General features: G+C 41.5%; 1 protein-coding gene across 1 annotated transcript in view; it reads left to right on the top strand.

Annotated features, from left to right (window-relative positions):
• Nucleotides 1-21,904, top strand: part of SUSD1 (sushi domain containing 1) — a 117,252-nt gene that overhangs the window by 17,389 nt on the left and 77,959 nt on the right. The window contains exons 3-5 of the mRNA XM_052644564.1: nt 1,206-1,361; nt 11,643-11,795; nt 12,638-12,817. Coding sequence (XP_052500524.1) covers nt 1,206-1,361; nt 11,643-11,795; nt 12,638-12,817 — 489 coding nt within the window. The remainder of the gene's footprint in view (nt 1-1,205; nt 1,362-11,642; nt 11,796-12,637; nt 12,818-21,904) is intronic.

Here is a 21,904-nt window from a genome sequence, read left to right as displayed (position 1 = left end):
TTGACCTAGCTATGGCTTGAGGGTCCATTTGGCCTCTCTGTGTTCTTAGATCGTTTAATCACAGATAGTGTTAATGATGAATAGATTTAATTAAATTTTAAAAAGATAATATAAGGAAAAGGAAAGAAAAAACCTACCATATTTTGAACGGAGTGTGGAGTGCTCTTGGGTTAGCAGGAATTGTGTGCAATTGTGAGAGGCAATTGAACTGTTGTGAGGGGACCAGTAATGTAATAAAACTAAGTGACAGACAAAAAACTCCAGTCCCTCAGCAGATGATATCCTCCCCCCAAAAAACCAGCTGGATAGATCACCTCTTCAAGGGATGTAAGAGAAATTGGTCACAGGAGTTCCCTCTGATGGTACAGTCTAAGGCAGAGTGAGTGAACTCTAACCTGGGGGCCAGACTTCATTGCTGCCTGTTTTTGTAATAGGGTCTTAATTTGTTTACTGACTCACTGTGCTTTTATGGTCCAAAGTACAGAGACCCATGACCGGCCTTTGACAGAAAAAGTTTGCTGACCCCTGGGCTGGAGGACAGGAGGGAGGTTTACGTTCATTTGACATTGATGTCAAATGATTGAATTAGAAATAGGCACGGCAGGTCCTGTGGTCTCATCATGCATCCAGGTTCCAGCCCCTCCTCACTGGTTGATTAACATTGTTTATATGGATCACTAACGATCAGCAGGAGCTGCTCCTGCCACTGTATTAGCCCTGCCCCCGGATGAGGCTTGAGCACTAATTCCATTGTGTGTCCTGGTGACTCAGAAGTAACAAATTTTCCAGTTAATCATTGGATGCAAAATCATTCTACTTTGATTTTTGTAAAAAAAGGCAAGAGAATGGCTGAGCTGGAAAAGTGGGATTCTGCTGGATTTTCCCCCCCAGGCCTATGACAAGATCTTTTTAAGTGTGAGAAGTTCAAAAAGCTTCTCCATCTCCCCGTCTTCAAGTAGGATGGGCTATCAGAATGAGATGTTGAGTTTCTCTTGTGGTTTCATACACACTTGGCATGAGATGAGGAGCCCATGTTCCGGAGTTTGAGAAGTATAGTGAGCGGAGGAGAGGCTGGGGAAATAGATCTTTCTGCTGTTGTCGTAGAACATTGATTCCCAAGTCTGTAGCACAGGAGAACAGTCTGGGTGGTTGATCATGGTATGGCGTGACAGCCCTTTCTGTGCTTTGTCTCAATGTACCCACAGATAAAGATGAGTGCCAGTTTGGAGCCAGTGTGGTCTGTGGGAACCATACATCTTGCCACAACACACCCGGAGGCTTTTATTGCATTTGCCTGGAAGGATATCGAGCCACAAACAACAACAAGACATTCATCCCCAATGACGGCACCTATTGCACAGGTACTCAGGAAGGGGGTTGCAGATGGCAACGCAGTGATGGCCGAGGGTACCTGGTACCTGGGATGTGGAGGATGGGGGGTATTTGGACATGGCCTGAGTGTGTTAGTTAGTATCAGGGAATTAGTGTTCATTTTGTTAGAAGGAATAGCTGTATTGTAGTATTTTAGGATAATATTCTTATTTTGGGAGCTGCATGCTAAAGTATCTAGGAGTGTTATTATGAAGCTTCTGGTGTAGTGTTTATCTATAAGATACTTTAAATGGCAAAATGTGAATGATTGTTGAATCTTGGGGGTGGAGGTAGAACTAGGGGAGACTGTAATATTCTCTTGCTTGCTCTGTGTGTCTGAAATGTTTCATAACAAACAGCAAGGAGAGATTCTTCGAGATGGTGTGCCATCTGCAGTAACCTTTGGAGGGACTGTGGTACTTGCCAGCTCTGTGCACACTGCCCCAGGGATGAGCTCTGTAATGCACCTATTAGAGTTGTGGGCTTGTCTCCTGGAGGAATAAGCTGAGTGAGGAGCACAACTTTTAGGATTTCAGTAGCTTTGAAGGTCAGGTTTTGGACATATGTTGGTCAAATAAAAGGGGTGGGCAAAGGCCTCCTAATTTTCAGTAGCTCCTGTTATTATTTTCATGATTATATGTTATGATAATATAGCTCTTGGATTTTCTAAGGAAATCTTTGAAACAGTAATAAGGAGGAAAGGCAAGAAAAGACTCCTGGTTCTAAGATGGTTTTGTGTGGAGTTAATGATTCTTCTTGAGGAGGTCATGGCAACCCACTCCAGTATTCTTGCCTGGAGAATCCTATAGACGGAGGAACCTGGCAGGCTACAGTCCATAGCATCACAAAGAGTTGGACAGGACAGAAGCGACTTAGCAGGCACAATGACTCTTCTTAAAAAGCTTTGTGATATTTAAAGGTTTGGGGGAGACACGAGAGAGGAGAGCATTTTTTTATCTTTTTCCCAGGAACCGCAGGTTCTGATGCTCTGATTCATTCTCCCTCTTGACCTGTACCAAGGTAAAAGTCCCTCAAAGGGTACATTTGATTTATTCTTGGCACGAATGAGCACGTTCCCTCAGAGAAAACATTTTCTAATATCTTGTTGTTTTAAGTAGCAAATTACTTGTTACATGATTGCAGAAGTGCAGTGTTGCAGAATTAAATTAGGTGCCTTAAAAAAAACACTTGGAAGATGGTGGTTCATTCAATATACATTTTTCATGCGCTTCCTACGTGCCAAGGATGTGCTAGTAGGAGGTGATGGCGGATAGCTAATTTCAGTATAATGTATTAGTCATGGGTAAGCAGAGGGCACTTTCGAGTCTGGAATCCTTGGAGGCACTTACCTTGGAAGTGGGTGAGAGATGCGGTGCTTTCCAGAGGGCTTAACACCTGAAACTGTGTTTTCAAGTCTGTGGGAGTTTGACAGGAAAAATTTTGTAACAGTATGTTTCAGTATAGTTTCCAAGGATGCATTATGTTTTTTAAAGGGTATGAAGAAGAAAAAGGAAGAAAAGAAATATTATATGCAAGGGCCAAATAGATGTCAGCTTAGGAAGAACTGACCTTCCTGGAACAAAATCCTTATCTAGGCTCTGCTTCTATTTATTCTACTTCTTATAATTATTTAGTGACCTTCCCCTTTAAAAAAAAACTGAGGTATAATTCATTAAACCACAAAATGCCCTCTTTTAAAGGGTACAAGTCAGTGGTTTTCAGTATAATTCAAAATAGTTGTGCAACAATCTCCACTATTCGATTTTAGAACCTCCCTTTAACCCTCAAAAGAAACCCCATATCCAATGGCAGTTATTCCCATTACTTTTTTTTTTTTGAGGCCTTTATTTATTACTTTGTAAAACCTGATGGATGACTTTTCTTGATGACACTGAGTTTCTTGCCGAGTCACAGTTTCACAGAAACACCAGTGGACTTTAGGTAGGGCAGAAGCTTTAGCAAGTTTGGGGGTATCAGCAGTTATCCAGTGCTTGCCTGGAACCAGAAGATTATAAATCCCAGTTCTTGAATTCTGAGAAATTCCTGGGACTTGGTGTTCATTGTGCTCTGCAGGGTTCAAGTCAAATTCAGGAGCTGTTGCAGGTAGGCCTCCTTGGATGTCACTGAGTATAGATGAGGGCTGAGCTGCAGCAGTTCTGGTGCTGGAGAACCCACAGACGTTCTGGTCCCCAGGCTGCCCCTGGAATGACTCCTGGTGATCCTGGAAACTTTGCGATGAGGCACAACCCAGAGGAAGAAGCTCCATGGCACTTGCAGCATGAGGGCATTCCAAAATACCGGAGGCCTGGACAAAGGCGTTGCTGTCCCTCGTGATGGTCTTCATTTCTTCACATCCTTGCCAACCCTGGATAATATCAACAACAGTCCCCATCTTAAATGGGTGTTTGTGTTCCTCTAATGTGGCTTCCTAAGATATAGGTTTCTGAGCTGAATTTGGTGTTTGAGGAGGGACTGTGCCCTCTGTTTTAGAGCATTTAAATGAAAGAAGAGAGTGAAAAAGTTGGCTTAAAACTCAACATTCAGAAAAGTAAGATTATAGCATCCGGTCCCATCACTTCATGGCAGATAGATGGGGAAACGGTGGAAACAGTGGTTGACTTTGTTTTTCTGGGCTCCAAAATCACTGCAGATGGCGATTGCAGCAGTGAAATTAAAAGACACTTGCTCCTTGGAAGGAAAGTTATGACCAACCTAGACAGCATATTAAAAAGCAGAGACATTACTTTGCCAGCAAAGGTCCGTCTAGTCAAGGCTATGGTTTATCCAGTGGTCATGTATGGATGTGAGAGTTGGACTGTGAAGAAGGCTGAGTGCCGAAGAATTGATGCTTTTGAACTGTGGTGTTGGCGAAGACTCTTGAGAGTCCCTTGGACTGCAAGGAGATCCAACCAGTCCATCCTACAGGAGACCAGTCCTGGGTGTTCATTGGAAGGACTGATGTTGAGGCTGAAACTCCAGTACTTTGGCCACCTCATGCGAAGAGCTGACTGATTGGAAAAGACCCTGATGCTGGGAGGGATTGGGGGCAGGAGGAGAAGGGGACGACAGAGGATGGGATGGTTGGATGGCATCATTGACTTGATGGACATGGGTTTGGGTGGACTCCGGTAGTTGGTGATGGACAGGGAGGCCTGGCGTGCTGAGGTTCATGGGGTTACAAAGAGTCGGACACGACTGAGCTGCTGAACTGAACTGAAATCTAGCATTTAAATCAAGCCATGTGGCCACTCCCCTGCCTCTAGCCAAGAACCCCCTGCAAGGATGTGTACGTGTGCACGCTCATTGTTCATGGTCAGGGTCAGGCGTGGGTTATGAAGGAGTGGCTTGTGCTCTAGGGAGAGCTGAGTCAGTAGAGAGGCGAGGCCCATTCACAAATTGGCTGACAAGTGTTGAGGACCAAAGATCAAGCAGGCACTGTGTTAAGTGCTTTCCACATGTTTTATTCAATCTGTGCCAAAAAACCCTACTATAATTAGCTTCATTTTACAGAAGTGGTTTGGAAAGGTTAAAGAACAAACACTAGTACAACTAGTAGGTAGCAGAATCAATTCTCCAACCTGGGTCTGTGTGACTTTCAAGTCCATGAAAGAATTTTAAATATAGAACATCAGGGCTCTGGGATGAGGTCGGAGTGTCCTGCTCGGTTTTGCTTTATTTTCTACCAAAGTATGATTCTGGCTGTGGATAAAGTTAAATAATCTTATATCTAGAATGAGGCATAGGGAATGTCTCCCTTGATTAGTTAACTATGTTAATACGGTTGCTCAGAACATTGTTTTTCTTCACAAACAAACATGTTATAACCTTGGAGACCCAATGGAATCTACCACTACGTGGGGAGTTTGTCCTGTTGAGCTTAACGTGATGACCTTAACATGTCTATCCAGTCAAGATCTAGAACAGTTTAGTAAAGGTATGCTTTGGGAGCATTAGGAAGTAGCAGAGGATTAAATGTGAAAATCATGTCATACTCATCTCAGTGATATATGGTAAATACATCTAGACTTCCTTAAGGCAGTTGATGTTCCTGACAATCTCTGTGGACAAGACAGAGAATTATTGAGTAGATGATGTTAAAATTAGATTGTAAAGGAAGAAACAGTGTGGTGTAGTGTTTAAGGATATGGTCTCAGGAGCCAGACACCTGGCTTCTGATTCTAACCTTTCCACCATTTAACCTGCATGGCTTAACCATTCTATGCTTCAGTTACTTCATCTGTAAAATGGGGATAATAATAGCATCAACCTCCCAGGGTTTTTGTGAAGAATAAATAAGGTGGAAAATAATCATTAATAAGTAACAAAGTGTTTAGAACAGTGCTTGACGTGCACAAGATGACATGCAGGAGTTATCGTTATTAATAGTCATTATAACAATTATTGTTATTAGGCTGTTGAATGACTGTACACAAAGCAAATGGATTAATGCCTGCAGTGACTCATACAGAGCTAATCAGTATCTAGAAACTCCAAGTGTTTTCCATACCACTGCATTTTTGCCTTATAATACTTGGGCCTTTAATTTTTAGTACCTCCTGAAAAATTAATTTATTCCTACTCACTACTTTTTAGGAATCTGGGGCAGGTGGACAGGCTGGAAAATGGTTTCTGTGTTAAAAATGTATACATAAACACATTTTACAAATTCCTCAGTGGGGGGGCGGGGGGGGGAAATCTTACTAAGCTAAGATGATAGATCCAGTCTAGGAACACAGTGCTGAAATCATTTCTAAAGTCTGTCCTAGATTGAGATTGATTTTAAGAATCCTCTCTTAACAGTTACCCAAACTTCCATGATTTTGTTATCAACAATGTTTGTTGGGTTTGCCTGGTGGCTCAGTTGAATCTGCCTGCCAATTCAGGAGACATGGGTTTGATCCCTGATCTGGGAAGATCCCACAGGCAAATAAGCCCATGTGCCACAACTATTGAGCTTGTGCTCTAGAGCCCGGGAGCTGCAACTGCTGAAGTCTGTGCTCCCTAGAGCCCGTGGTCCCTAGAGCCTGTGCTCTCTGCTCCGAAACAACAAAAGCCGCAGTGATGAGGAACCTGGACACCTCAGCTATAGAGTAGCCCCTGTTCGCTGCAACTAGAGGAAAAGCCCACAGAGCAACAAAGACCCAGCACAGCCAAAAATAGATAAGTTAACAACACTGTAGAAGAAAGAGCAAAAAGCAATGTTTGTTTGACTGGTTTCACTTCTCGCCACCCTTTGTTGTGTTTTATGATGTCTTCTCCTTTCTTGACAATATTTATTCTGATTTTTTTTTTTTTTTTGTCAGTAGTGTGGTTCTTGAGATCATTCATGTTCTAAAATGTCATTCCCTTCCTTAAATATAGCACGATGTTTTGCTCTGCTTTCCTTAGAACTCTGTACATATTACTCCTGTGCTATCTGGTATTTAGTGTTTCAGACAAGAAGTCCTGGGTCAGATTGCTTCTCTTTTCCTCATAAATTACTATTCCCTTCTCTCAGGAGGTTTATAGATTTTTCTCTTCTTCCTTGAAACCCAGAATGACTCATTTTTCAACATTCATGCCTGTCACCTTAAAAGGCTATTTTTTATTTGAATACAAAACTGGAGCATTTTTTTTGACCTTAAATTTTTATATATTCACTCCATTTTCTTCCGTAATTCCTTTTAAATAGATATTGAATGTTTAGGGTCTGTCCTCATATTATTTTTTTGTCCCATAATTTCTATCTTAGATAATTAATTTTTCTATGTGTTTTGGAGAATTCCTTGAGTTGAAATTTGTGCATTTATTTTCAGTGCCTCTATTGAGCTTTTATTTTTGGCATTCGTATTTTGCTTTTAATTTCCAAGACTTCATTTTTTTTCCCCTCAGAAATTCCCTTTTTCATTAATACAGTATCTTCTTCACCTTATTTGGATTTCAGCATCTCTTCCTATATCAGGAGTGTCTTAGTTAACTCTACTCCTCCCACCCCACAATGCCCCCCAAATTTAGTGGTTTAAAACAACAATTTATTATTTGCTACAGTTCTGTGGCTAGCTGGTTTTGTCACTTGTGTACAGATATTCAAGTGGTGGCTGGTCTAGGCTGGGCTGATGAAAGAAAGCCTCTCTCACCTACGGCTCTGTTGGAGTGTGTGTGTGTGCAGTTGTGTCCGACTCTTTGCAACCCTATGAACTGTAGCTCTCCAGGCTCCTCTGACCATGGCATGGAATTTTCCAGACAAGAATACTGGAGTGGGTTGCCATTTCCTACTCCAGGAGCTCTAGCCATGTCTCATGGGTCTCCTGTGTTGGCAGGTGGATTCTTTACCACCAGCGTCACCTGGACCTTGATTCTAGCTGTCAAGCAGGCCACCTTAGTTCTCCTTCACGCAGTATCTCGTCTTTAGGGCCTCTCTGACTGGCCTGTCTCCCAAGCACCGCAGCCTGGGTTTTCTGTAGCGTGGACACTGGATTCCAGCTGAGGGAGAGAGGAAGCTGCCAGGCGTCGCCTAAGGCGATGTCCAGAGCAGGCGCCATGTTGCTTCTGCCAAGTTCCGTTGGACAAAGCCAGTCTCAAGAGCGGCTCAAGAGGAGGGGAAATGGATTCCATTCTTGATGGGAAGAGAGGCAAGAAAGGAAGGGGAAGAGTTGTTGACAGCCATCTTTGGAGTGCATTTCCCACAGAGTTTCCCAAAGATGTAGGTTGATCAGAATTGGTCCCTTGGGTCTCCTCCAGCAACTGAATGAATTACTGTTTCCCGGACAACAACCAGCTAGCAACGAGGCAGGTATTCCTTGGCCCAAAACCCCAAACCAAACAAACCAGTATAAAGACTATAGTGAATTTTAATAAAATCACTAAACAAAAATATGAAAGGATTCCGAGATTATATTCTTCCTTTTGGGCAGGGGCATTGTTAAAACATTCTTTTTTTATTTTTTAAATGAAATGATAGTGTTAGTTTTTTTGAGGAAAAAAAAGACTTTACTGGAAAATTAGAATATTGGTCAAAGAAAAGAAATGCAAGAAGGCAAAGTGGTTGTCTGAGGAGATTTTACAAATAGCTGAGGGAAGAAGAGAAGCAAAAGGTAAAGGAGAAAGGGGAAGATAATACCCAACTGAATTCAGAGTTCCAGAGAACAGCAACGAGAGATGAGAAAGCCTTCTTAAGTGAACCATGCAAAGAAATAGAGAAAAACAATAGAATGGGAAAGACTAGAGATCTCTTCAAGAAAATTGGAGATATCAAGGGAACATTTTGTGCAAGGATGGGCATGATAAAGGACAAAAATGGTAAGATTAAGAAGAGGTGGTAAGAACACAGAAAACTATACAAAAAAAGGTCTCAGTGACCTGGATAACCATGATAGTGTGGTCACTCACCTAGAGCCAGACATCCTGGAGTGTCAAGTCAAGTGGGCCTTAGGAAGCATCGCTATGAACAAAGCTAGTGGAGGTGACAGAATTCCAGGTGAGCTATTTCAAATCCAAAAAGATGATGCTGTGAAAGTGCTGCACTCAATATGCCAGCAAATTTGGAAAACTCAGCAGTGTCCACAGGACTGGAAAAGGTCAGTTTTCATTCCAGTCCCAAAGAAAGGCAATGCCAAAGAATGCTCAAACTGCGGTTGCACTTATTGTATATGTTAGCAAGGAAATGCTCAGAATCCTTCAAGGGAGGCTTCAGCACTGAACTTAGAATTTCCAGATGTACAAGCTGAGTTTAGAAAAGGCAGAGGAACCAGAGACCAGATTCCCAACATTTGTTGGATCATAAAGAAAACAAGGGAATTCCAGAAAAATATCTACTTCTTCTTCATTGATTACACTAAAGTCTTTGACTGTGTGGAACGCAACAAACTGGAAAATTCTTAAAGAGATGGGAATACCAGACCACCTGACTTGTCTTCTGAGAAACTTGTATGTGGGTCAAGAAGCAACAGTTAGAACCTTACATGGAACAACTGAGTGCTTCAAAATTGGGAAAGGAGTGTGACAAGGCTGTATATTGTCACCCAGCTATTTAACTACTATGCAGAGTACATCATGCAAAATGCCAGGCTGGATGAAGCACAAGCTGGAATCAAGATTGCCAGGAGAAATATCAACAGCATCAGATATGCAGATGATACCAACTCTAATGGCACAAAGAGAAGAGGAATTAAAGAGCCACTTGATGAGGGTGAAAGAGGAAAGTGAAAAAGCTGGCTTAAAACTCAGTATTCGAAAACTAAGATCTTGGTAGCCGGTCCCATCACTTCATGATAAATAGAAAGGGAAAAAGTGGAAGCAGTGACAGATTTTATTTTCTTGGGCTCCCAAATTATTGCATACAGTGACTGCAATCATGAAATTAAAAGAATTTTACTCCTGGGGAAAAAAAGCTATGACAAACCTAGACAATATATTAAAAAGCAGAGATGTCACTTTGCTGACAAAGGTCCGTCTAGTCAAAGCTATGGTTTTTCCAGTAGTTCATGTATGGATGTGGGAATCGGACCATGAAAAAGGCTGAGTGCTAAAGAATTGATGCTTTTGAATTGTGGTGCTGGAGAAGACTCTTGAGAGTTCCTTGCATTACAAGGAGATCAAGTCAGTCAATTCTAAAGGAAATCAGTCCTGAATATTTATTGGAAGGACTGATGCTGAAGCTGATGCTCCAGTACTTTGGCCACCAGATGTAAAGAGCTGACTCATTGGAAAAGACTCTGATGATGGGAAAGACTGAAGGCAAAAAGAGAAGGGGGTGACAGAGGATGAGATGATTAGATAGCATCATTGCCTCAATGGACATGAATTTGAGCAAACTTTGAGAGATAGTGGAAGACAGAGGAGCTTAGAAGTCCACGGGGTTGCAAAGAGTTGGACAGGACTTAGTAATTGAACAACAACAACAACATCAACAACAATATCAGTTCTTCCAAAATTACAGGTCTTTGAAATCCCAGAGTCTGGGAACAATCAGACTTTCTTCAGTCACACTGCCCCTTCTGTCCTCTGTCCCCCTGATAGTTCTTGCAAATGTCCTGGAAAAAGTCCCCTTTTACTTACGGTACTTTTCTTTCTCTAAGTGAAATAGGTGTGTCTGTGGCTCTGATGGAGTTTCTAAAGCTTTAAATTTTGTTCAGTAAGCCAAGTCTGAGGGGAAAAACTGCTAACTTGCAGAAAGATTTCTTTTTTCAGCCTCTGAATGATTGTGTGGTTTTTACTCCTGCACCTGCTACCACTGGCAATCTTCAGTCAAAGGGAAAAGTCTGCTAAGAAACATGTCTTATCCTTCTTGAAGGCTGTTTTAAGCACTTCTGGTCTTGGTAAAATTAGTGAGACCCTTCTAAGTAGCTTCTTTTCTTCTTGCCTTATGCTCATGACACATTTTTCACTCTGGTCTAAGCTGTTTGTATTAGGAATTCTTCAGATATTTTAACATAAAGTTGATGCCAGCCTTATTTTATAGTAATTTAATTTTTTACCATACTTATTCGGGTTCATTTTGTTGGTTTGTCAAGAGAGTTGGTAATAGTTGTTGGCTTTTATAAATTTTCAGAACACATTGACAAATATTTATTGAGCACCTTTTGGTGCCTATGATATGGACACAGGAGAAGAACTCTTAAGGAGTACAACAAATTTGTGATACAGTTACAAACAAATGCATCTACTTAAAAGTGTAGATTGAGAATGTGAGAAGTGGCTATCAGGAAGAATGGATAAAGAAGATGTGCCATGTTTATACAATGGAATATTACTCAGCCATTAAAAAGAACAAAAGAATGCAATTTGCAGCAACGTGGGTGGACCTGGAGATTGTCACACTGAGTGAAGTAAGTCAGACAGAAAAGGAGAAATAGCACACAACATCCTGAATATGTGGAATCTAAAAAAATGGTATAAATGAACTTATAAAACAGAATCTCACAAACTTTCAGAATAACCTTATGGTTGCTGGGGGGTAGGGAAGGGGATAGTTTGGGAGTTTGGGATGGACATGTACACACTGCTGTTTTTAAAGTGGATAACCAACAAGGACCTACTGTATAGTACAGGGAACTCTGCTCAGTGTATGTGGCAGCCTGGATGGGAGGGGAGTTTGGGGGAGAATGGATACGAGTATATGTATGGGCGAGTTCCTTCTCTGTTCACTTGAAACTATTGCAACACTGGTAATTGGCTTAACCCCAGTACAAAATGAAAAGTTAAATCCCCCAGCACAAAGAAGAAATGGCTATCACAATGTCCAACCCTTTTCTCCTTTTTGTTTTTCTCTCCCTTCTTGTATGGGTCTCAAGACATAGATGAGTGTGAGGTTTCCAGCCGATGCAGGCATGGTGGACGGTGTGTGAACACTCGTGGGAGCTATGAATGCTACTGTATGGATGGATACTTGCCAAAAGGTGGACCTGTGCCTTTCCATCCGACCAGAGATGCCACGTCATGCACAGGTGGGTTCCTGGCAAAGAATGCAGCATCTGAAGGTGAGAGTCTATTGATGACTCTCCTGCTCTGAGCCTAAGTCAATGGGTCTGTGTTGAGGATGTTGGTGGGAATTTGTGTTTTGCATATTTATAACCTATAAAATTAAATAAGTCATGATAGAGGGGGCTATATTAAAGTTAAAAAAAACTTTAGGGATTTTTGTAGTCAATAGATATTCAGATAGTAACCATTATATTAGATAGTAAACACAGCTAATCTGGTAAGGACCAGCATCTCAAAAGTTACCAAGGAAGTTATAAAGGCTTATGTATTTTAGGATATTGTGCAAAACGAAAGTTATACTTTGTTGGGCTAGGCTTCTCTTCATTGTTGTTTAGTCCCTAAGTCATGTCTGACTTTTGTGTAACCCCGTTGACTGTAGCCCACCAGCCTCCTGTCCCTGGCATTTCCCACACAAGGATACTGGAGTGGGTTACCATTTCCTTCTTCAGGGGATCTTCCCAACTCAGGGATCGAACTCACGTCTCCTGCATTGGCCGGTGGGTTCTTTACCCCTGAGTCACCAGGGAAGCCCGCAGGCTTATCTTCAGTTAGTGTAAATTAGTGAGAGTTGATTGCCAGATCCTTTCAGTTTTGTGCTGTTCCTTGTGGAAGACCAGACGATTGAATAGAGACACTCATTGGAAACGTGCCCAGAAGTCTTGTAGAAATGAGTCAGTCTATTTTAAAATATGACTCGCGTGTGTATATGTAAGGGAAGAGAGGATAAAATAAAGATGGAAAGAGATTATGTATTTTGGAAATAAACATTCATATAGTAACAAGTTTGACATTAATTTATTTTCAGAAATAGACTGTGGGACCCCTCCTGAGATTCCAGGTGGCTATATCATAGGAAATTATACCTCTAGGCTTGGCAGTCAGGTTCATTATGCTTGCAAAGAAGGATTCTTCAGTGACTCAGAAGATACAGTTTCCAGCTGCACACCCATGGGCACATGGGACTCCCCCAAATTAAACTGCCAAGGTGAGTTTTCCGAAGGTCCAGCTTCCCAGCTTACAGCATCTGGAGGCTGTTTTCCTATTTCTCTCTAAATCTCTTTTTGGGATCATGAATGAATTAAATAAATCCAGTAATTTCTTGTTGTTTCTATTAGGTTTTCAGTTGATTCTCTTGGTATTTAAAGGAATAATATCATCTGCTAATGATGAAAATTCCATCTTTCATTTTCCCGTGTTTATAATAGTCATGTTTTTCTCTTAACTGACCACTTAGCTAGTGTTTTCAGAGCAAAAGTTTAAGTATTAGTATTGACTTTGAACTTTCTTTCCTTATTCCTGACTTTCATGGGAGTGGTTTGAGTATTTCATAATCAGTCATGATTCTGGCTTTCTGATGTTACCGACATCTAGTTAGGTTTTTATGTACACTGATAGAGAACTATGTGCTAAGTTCTGTTCTAAGCACTCATTCAGTCCTTACAATATCCCTATGAATGTGTGCTATTATTATCGCACTTTACAGATGGAAAAACTGAGGCATGGAAAAGTTAAGTAATTTGTTTGAGGTTATTGAACTAGTGATAGAGCTGACATTTGAACTCAAAATTCTAGTTTCTGAGGTTGTATGCTTAATCATTCTGGTATACTCCTGTTTTTGTGATGCTGTTGGCTTCTGGCTTGTTTTCTACTTTTGTCTTCATCATTTTACCAGTTTTTGGCTATATATACATGATATTAAGGAAGTATGCATCTATTTCCATTTTTTACTGGGATTTGTATCATTTTTATCATGTCTTTTAAACATGTATTAAAGTGAAAGTGAAAGTGAAAGTGAAGTCGCTCAGTCGTGTCCGACTCTTTGCGACCCCATGGGCTGTAGCCTACCAGGCTCCTCTGTCCATGGGATTTTCCAGGCAATAGTCCTGGAGTGGATTGCCATTTCCTTCTCCAGGGGATCTTCCAACCCAGGGATCGAACCCGGGTCTCCCACATTGTAGACAGACGCTTTACCGTCTGAGCCACCAGGGAAGTCCAAGCATGTATTAAGGGGATCATGTATACTTTTCTCCTTTCAACCAGTTATATGTTGGTTTATATTATTAAATTTCCTAATAATGATCAATACTAGTTGCTGGAATGGATTCTTCTGGGTCTTTAGTATTTTATTTTTTCAGTCTGGATTATATTTCCTAAATTGTATCTAAAATTCTTGCATTGATATTCATAAGTAAGATTGGTCTATTTTCTTTTCTATGCTACCTTTGGTGGTATAGTTATTAATGTTATTCTAAATTTTGAGAAAAGGAAGTGAAAGCATTTCCTTCTTTCTGTATTCTCTGGAATACAATAAACAGGATTTTTGAAGATTTCACCTGGAAAACCATCTGGATGTGGTACTTGGGGAGAGGTAGTCCTTGGGATATTAAAAAAGAAAATGAATACTTACTGGTCCTGTTTAAGTTTCCTATTCCTTTTGACATTCATTTTGGTAATTTACATGTTCTTAAAAACATCATCAATTTCAAATTTATTTGCAGAGAGAAGGGTAAGGCACTCACTTACTTTATACTCACTTACTTTTTGACTTCCTGTAGTTATATGTGTTATACTACTGAAATATTGGAGACAGTTTCAAATGTCTATCGATAAAGAAAGAAATTAGTCAAATAAATCATAGCATATACATGAGATGGACTATTTTGTAGCTAATAAGTTGAAAAGAATGTTTACTGACATAGGTATATTAACAGTATATTACTGAATTACAAACTATATGAATAATATGCCCTTAATTTTGAAAATTTTCACATATACAAGTTTATGAAAAAGTTTAGAAAGCTATGCATTAAAACGTTAACTGTGCAGAGGAATTCCCTGGTGATCCAGTGGTTAGGACTCCTCACTTCCACTGCAACGGGCACGGGTTTGGTCCCTGGTGGGCGAACCAAGCTCCTGTATTCCATGCTGTTGTGCTTAGTTGCTCAGTCCTGTCCAACTCTGTGTGACCCCATGGACTGTAGCCCTCCAGTCTCCTCTGTCAATGGGGATTCTCCAGGCAAGAATACTGGAGTGGGTTGGATGCCATCCTCCAGGGGATCTTTCCAACCCAGGGATCAAACCCAGGTCTCCCACATTGCAGGCGAGTTCTTTACTGTCTGAGTCACCAGGAACGCCCCCTGGATGCCATAGGGTGCAGCAAAAACAAAGCAAAACAAACCCCGAAAATGTTATTGAAGGAATTTTTTTTTTTTACGTATTAGACAAAGTAACAAAGTTGTTTCCATTTTGGAAAAAAGAAAATAAAGCAATTGTCATGGAAGCTATTGTGTATCTGAGAAACCTCAGTGATGGGCTTGGCTAAGTTAATCCTTTTGATATTCTGATTTGCGATTCAGGCTCTGATCACATTCTGATAATTGTCACCCTGGGGGGTAAGGAATTCTAAAAGTACATTTTAGTTCTCACATTGTCTTTCTGTGGATCAATTAAAATACAGAACTGAGATTAAAATGTGCCATAATGCATGTCAAATAACTCCCTAGAGAGTTACGTAAGAAACTTCATATAAGACAATTCATATTACTTTGAAAATCAGTCGTCATCCAGATTATTGAACTGAGAATGGAGAAAGTTAATTTAGAGAAGAGTGCTTGTTCCATTCCCCAAAGAACTGTCACTTAGCAGGTCTTCATTTCTTTCTTCCCTCCGGTTATAACTGTTCCCTGAGCTTGCTGACACCCTCCCCCGTGTCACCACATGGCCACCGGCTTCTCCCTGCTGTGCTTTCTCTCTAAGCTCGCGCCTTCATATTTATCCTTCTTCAGTCGTCTTTGGGGCTCCAGAATCTGGGCCCTGTGCCAGCCGGCACTGTATTTTTAGTTGAGTGTTATGAAGCCACAGGAATTGGGAATTCCACCGAAAACACTAGCAAACTGTGAACTTGGATGCTGAAGAGCAGGTACTTATGAAAGGAGCAGCTGTGTGGTCCAGATGGCAGCGTGTGTGTCTGAGGATGGACTTCCCCACCAGAGAAGGCACAGTTGGCGGATCCTGCTGTTTGCCTTCTCCCAATTACTGGAGGCTCTGCTGCTGCTTTGGTGAGGGGGGATGGAGGGAGGCTGTGACATAAGTTCCCTGTTCAAGCAGGCCTCAGAAGTGGATGATGGAAGGGAAGATGACACCTTCCAAAATAGGTAAGACTTTGTGGAAACATGCATCACACATTTCCAGCATCTCTCTGGAAAAGACAATCTCTAGCTTGCATTTCCTTTGTTGTTCAGTTTTTAAGTCATGTCTGACTCTTTGCTACCCCATGGACTGCAGCACGCCAGGCTTCCCTGTCCTTCACTGTCTCCCAGAGTTTGCTAAATTCATGTCCATTGAGTTGGTGATGCCATCCAACCACTTCATCCTTTATTGCCCCCTTCTCCTGCCCTCCATCTTTCCCAGCATCAAGGTCTTTTCCAGTGAGTCGGCTCTTCGTATCAGGTGGCCAAGGTATTAGAGCTTCAGCTTCAGCATTAGTCCTTCCAGCAAATATTTGGGGTTGATTTCCCTTAGGATTGACTGATTTGATCTCCTTGCTGTCCAAGGGATTTTTAAGAGTCTTCTCAGCACCACAGTCCTAAAGTATCAATTCTTCAGTGCTCAGCCTTCTTTCTGGTCCAACTCTTGACACCTGTACACAACTACTGGTAAAACCATAGCTTTGACTGGACAGACCTTCGTTGGCAAAGTGATGTCTCTGCTTTTTAATAGGCTGTCTAGGTTTGTCATAGCTCTTATTTTGCTATTACTATTATTTTTTTTTTTAATTTTCAGAAAAGGTGCCAGTTGTAAGTGACAGCTTAAAGAATTTGAGTTTTAAAAAATTCAGCCAAGCCAAGAGCAAGGTGAGGGAATCACTTTAACCACATTATCATTAGCAACAAATCCAGAGTCCAGCTCTGATGCTATACCTGATAGATCCTGTGACTAGGCAAGTCTGGAATCTGGAAGGAGAAAAACCAGATACACCATGAACTGTTCTATAAGAGTGAATTCTCAAGTATCACGTAAGAAAAATGGGTAAAACCTTAGAGAGTTCAGACGGAGAGATGGGTGGGTCAAGGATGAGGTGGCATTTGCATTCTTCCGTTTGGGTAGTGACAGTTGTTAGCAGTGTAGGTGGGCCAGTTGAGGGTTCTGGGACCATCCAGGTTTGTTCCCATCATTTTGGGGGCTTTATCTTCAGGCTGGGAGTTCTCACCAGAGTGTGTCTGGTACTGAACAGTCCCTTAAGAATCCACTTCTATGCTTGCTTCTTGCTTAAAACTCCTCTAAAAACAGTGAAATGGCCACTGCACCTAGAGTCAGATCCTAACTCCTAACCATGGGTTTTAAAAAATATATTTGTTTAATTTATCTATTTGGCTGTATGGGTTCTTAGTTGTGGCATGCAGGATCTAGTTCCCTGACTGGGGATCGAACCCAGGCTCCTTGTACTGGGAGCGCAGAGTCTTAGCCGCTGGACCACCAGGGAAGTTCCATAACCATGGATTTTGAAGCCGACATGGGTCAGGTCCTTTTGTGTTTCTGTACAGGTTACGTCTCCCAATTTTCTCTCCCAACCAGTATGTCTCTTATCAGCTTCAAGGCCTTTTCTCTCTACTTGAAATAATTGCCAATCTGCTTTAAAAAATTGTTATTGTGGTAGACCACACATAGTATAAAGTTCACCGTTTTAGCCGTTTATAAGCCATCTATAAACGTACAGTTCAGTGGCATAAAGTGTATTCATAGTGTTGCGTGAATCACTGCTGTCCATTTGCACCATCCAAAACAGAAACTCTGTACCCATTAAAAAAGAATCCCCCATTCCTTCTCTCTCTTCTACTTTCTGTCCCTGTGAATTTGTATTATAGTTACCTCGTATGTGTGGACTCATACAATACTTGTCTTTTTATGTCTGGCTTACTTGACTTAACATATTTTCAAGGTTCATCCATGTTACAGCATGTATAAAACTTCATTCGTTTTTTTCCCTTTTAGTTTCATTGAGAAGTGATTAACATGCATCACTGTATAAATTTAGGGTGTGCAGCATAATGATTTGACTTACATACACCACATCATGAAATGATTATCACTGTGAATTTAGTGCTGATTCACTGTCACACACAGATACAACATTAAAAAAATAGAAAATGCGGGCAAGTCCCTGGTGGTCCAATGGTTAGGACTCTGCACTTCCACCACAGGCAGCCCAGGTTTGAGCTCTCATCGGAAAACTAAGATCTCACAGGTCAGCTAAATGAATACTTAGAAGCTACACACTGGATGTTTCCATTTGAAAACAAGAAATAGAAAAATGATAGCCTTTTTCCTTGTGATGAGAACTTTTCGGATTTACTCTCAACAATTTTCATATATAATGTATAGCAGTGTCATTTTATCACTTTGTACATTTCATGCCAAGTACTTATTTATTTTATAACTGGGAGTTTGTACCTTTTGAAGAACATCATTCCTTTTTCAGGCTGAATAATTTTCTATTGTATGTATACACCACATTTTATTTCTTCATTCATCTGTTGAGGGGGGCTATGTACTTTTTGCACAGCAAGCTCCTTTTCATCTTTCAAATTTCAGCTTTGATGTCATCTCTGACATCCTCTTGCTTAGGATGTAAGTGTGTTGCTTATTATTATTTTTATGGGACAGACTGGTGAAAAATCAGTCTGGGGGGACATCAAGCACGCTTCTTCTTCAGTATCGTCTCTCCGCCTCCTTGCACAGTGCCTGGCATACCTAAGGCCTGTGGAAGCATCCCAAACCTCCCCCAAAAGGTGGCAGAGATGATGGCAGGCATAGTGGACTTGACTTCTGAACTGCGTCCCAGCTTATCCTGTGGCCGAGCCTTGCTGAAAGCCTGGTCTCCTCTTTTCCTGATTCCACACCTTCTTACTCTGTCTTCTGCACCTTCATGCCTGCTTCTCACCTGGCATGACATTTCTGTGTTTTGATAATCCACAAACAAGGCTCTGGGGCTGACTCTTGGTTTCCCCATCTCCACACATGCGGCCCTCCAGGATGGATGGCACAATCCTGAGGGCTGATTGCTGAGGCAGGGTTTCTTCTTTGAGTTGGTTAACAAAGGTGGGACGTGGTTTCTCAAGTCTACTAACAGCAGAGCCGGAGCTTGAAGGTTTACAAGGTTTTCCTTAAACATTGTTTGGTTTGCTTTTTAGAAATGCCTTCTGAGGTGGTTACTGTTCTTTTTTAGTGAAAGTCGCTCAGTCATGTCCAACTCTTTGTGACCCCATGGACTATAACCCCATGGTCCGTTGAATTCTCCAGGCCAGAATACTGGAGTGGGTAGCATTTCCCTGCTCCAGGGGATCTTCCTAACCCAGGGATTGAACCCAGGTCTCCCACATTGTAGGCAGATTATTTACCAGCTGAACCATAAGGGAACTAGTTTGGCTTTATTTCCCATTTCATAAATATTCCATTTACAACTAATAATGGGTATCATTTCCCATTAAGAACCAGAACAAGGAAGCGACTTACCTTATGTCACCAGCTTAGATATCAAGTTGAAAACCCAAAGCACCTTTCCAGAAGGCAAATTCCATATAGAAGCAAGCCTTTGTGAGCCCTGGAGGTGGGAGGCAATGGTGAAAGGCTGGAGGGCTCTAGAAGGAGAGAGGGACACTGGGACAAACTTACCTTCCTTCCCAGTGTGGTTTTGAACCCACCCAGAGGGATGTGTGTTGTTGCTGAGTCAACTCTTCATCTTTTAAGATTTTCTTCGTGGAGCCCAATCTCATCTCTACACAGCTGGGGAGGGTTTGAAAAAGCTTTGGCATAAGTTGGAATACAAATGAGTGCATTCAGGGGAGGAGTGGCGGGCAAGTTTCATTGCACTGCTGTCTGAATTTTTAGTAGTGTGTGAGGATTCTGGGACCACACCCAGACTTAGCAGGGAAGAGCGCTGAGATCAGCTCCTGATGTCTCTACCTGGGTGAGAAAGGAGGGCGTGGTCACACACTTACTTTGTGTTTAGCATCTGTGTTCCTGGTGAGTTTTTGCTCCTTTGGAACTGATTTTCTGGGAGCTCATTACATAATGATCTTTTTTTTTTTTAATTTATTTTTTTTTTAAGTAGTGTTAGTCACTCAGTTGTGTTCGACTCTTTGCAACCTCATGGACTGTAGCCTGCCAGGCTCCTCTCTCCATGGAATTCTCCAGACAAGAATACGGAGTGGATAGCCATCCCCTCCTCCAAGGGATCTTGCCAACCCAGGGATTGAACCCAGGTCTCCCACATTGCAGGCAGATTCTTGACTGTCTGATCCACCAGGGAAGCCAATTAAAAAAAAAATTATTTAAATTTTAAAAATTAATTAACTTATTTATGACTGGATCTTCGTTGCTGCCTGCAGGCTTTCTCTAGTTGCAGCGAGCAGGAGCTACTCTTCACTGCGGTGCACAGGCTTCTCACTGAGGTGGCTTCTCCTGTTGCAGATCATAGGCCCTAGGGTGCACAGGCTTCAGTATCTGTGGCGTGTGGGCTCAGTAGTTGCAGCTTGAGGGCTCCAGAGCACTGGTTCAATAGCTGTGGCACACAGGCTTGGCTGCCCCACAGCATGTGGAATCTTTCTGGACCAGGGATCGAGCCCATGTCCCCTGCATTGGCAGGCAGACTCTCAACTGGAGCACCAAGGAAGTCTCCCTATTGATCTTTAAAAACTGTCTTGACTTACTGGCTGCCTGCAACGAATCTCTTGTGTGATCCTTTTGCCAAGTAAATGCCGTTAAACGTATCACTTACAAATGTTTGGAGTCACGTGAGTGTACAAAATGAATGACGACATTGGTTATGAGACTCAGGGCGATGAAACATGAACTCTAGAATCAGAAACGCTTGTGTGAGTTTTGGCTAAGCTGCTCAGTGGTTCCATCACCACCTCTGAACTTCTCCAAACTCCGGTTGCCTTCTGTCGAAGGGGGAGAAATTACTGTCACCCTAGAGTTATCATGACATTTTAAGGAGATAATGATTGAAGGTGTTTGGCATTGTGCTTGATGCGGAGTAGCTGCTGGGTAAGCGTTTGCCGTCAGAAAATGAGAGTCATAATCTAGACAGGAGTGGCTGGCGGTTTTTCTAACAAAAATTCCAGGTCTTTCTGAAACATCCTACCATAAAATGGGAAAGTCTAACATTTTTTAGCTTTCACTTTACCTTATTTATTGGTTTTTCATTCATGTGTTCTATTTACAGCTAGAACAGTTTTACTGTCATTTTTTGAAAAAAGATTGTTATGCAGCTACTTCGAAGCATCAAAAACCATTTCAACCTACAAACGGAAGATCTCTATGAGAAATATACTGATAAACTTTTTCATTTTCCTTCCAGCACTCATGCTTTTACCTACCCTATCACCTCCTCTGATGTTTCTGAAGTGTTCAGATTCTACCTGTTTCCATATTGGACACTATTTGTTGACAATAAGTGTTTTTATGTGAAATGGAAAATTTTCTTTTCCCTCCAAATGATCTGTGGCTATGATCTGAAGAAAAAGTATTGAGGTTAAAGTTCATGGGGGACTTCAGAATACAAAATCCACTAAAAAGTAATTTTTTTCTTTCTACCATCTTAAGGGCAGGTAGGCTTTTTGGTACTAATGAGTTCAGTGACAGCAGTTCATAAACTGCTTATAAGAATGTGCTTCATGGAATTATGTAACCCTCCCATTTCCCTTGGATGATTGTGATATGATTTTCTGAATTCAAGTTGTCTCATATTGCGATGTTAAGATTTCAACCCCTGCATCAAATATGTATGTAGTTTAATGCCCAAGTGATCCTGAACTAACTATATTTGGCCAGATTCAGAACATGTCATAAAGTGGGTGAAACTTTGTCATAAGGCTACATTTATATTTCTTACATATAAACTTCACCAGAGTTCTGGTTCAAGATGGTGGAGTGCGCTTCACCTTCTCCTGAGAGAACAGTAAAATCAGAGCTAACTGCTGAAAACTGTTAACAGGAAGATGCTGGAACCCACTAAACTTCACCCAAATTAATGCTCATAATAATATTAATAGCTCACATGACTTTAGGG

The sequence above is a fragment of the Budorcas taxicolor genome, chromosome 8, assembly GCF_023091745.1.
Source record: "Budorcas taxicolor isolate Tak-1 chromosome 8, Takin1.1, whole genome shotgun sequence".
Classification (NCBI taxonomy): Eukaryota; Metazoa; Chordata; class Mammalia; order Artiodactyla; family Bovidae; genus Budorcas; species Budorcas taxicolor.
Note: the sequence above shows the minus strand (reverse complement) of the source record. Positions and strands in the feature narration are given on the sequence as shown.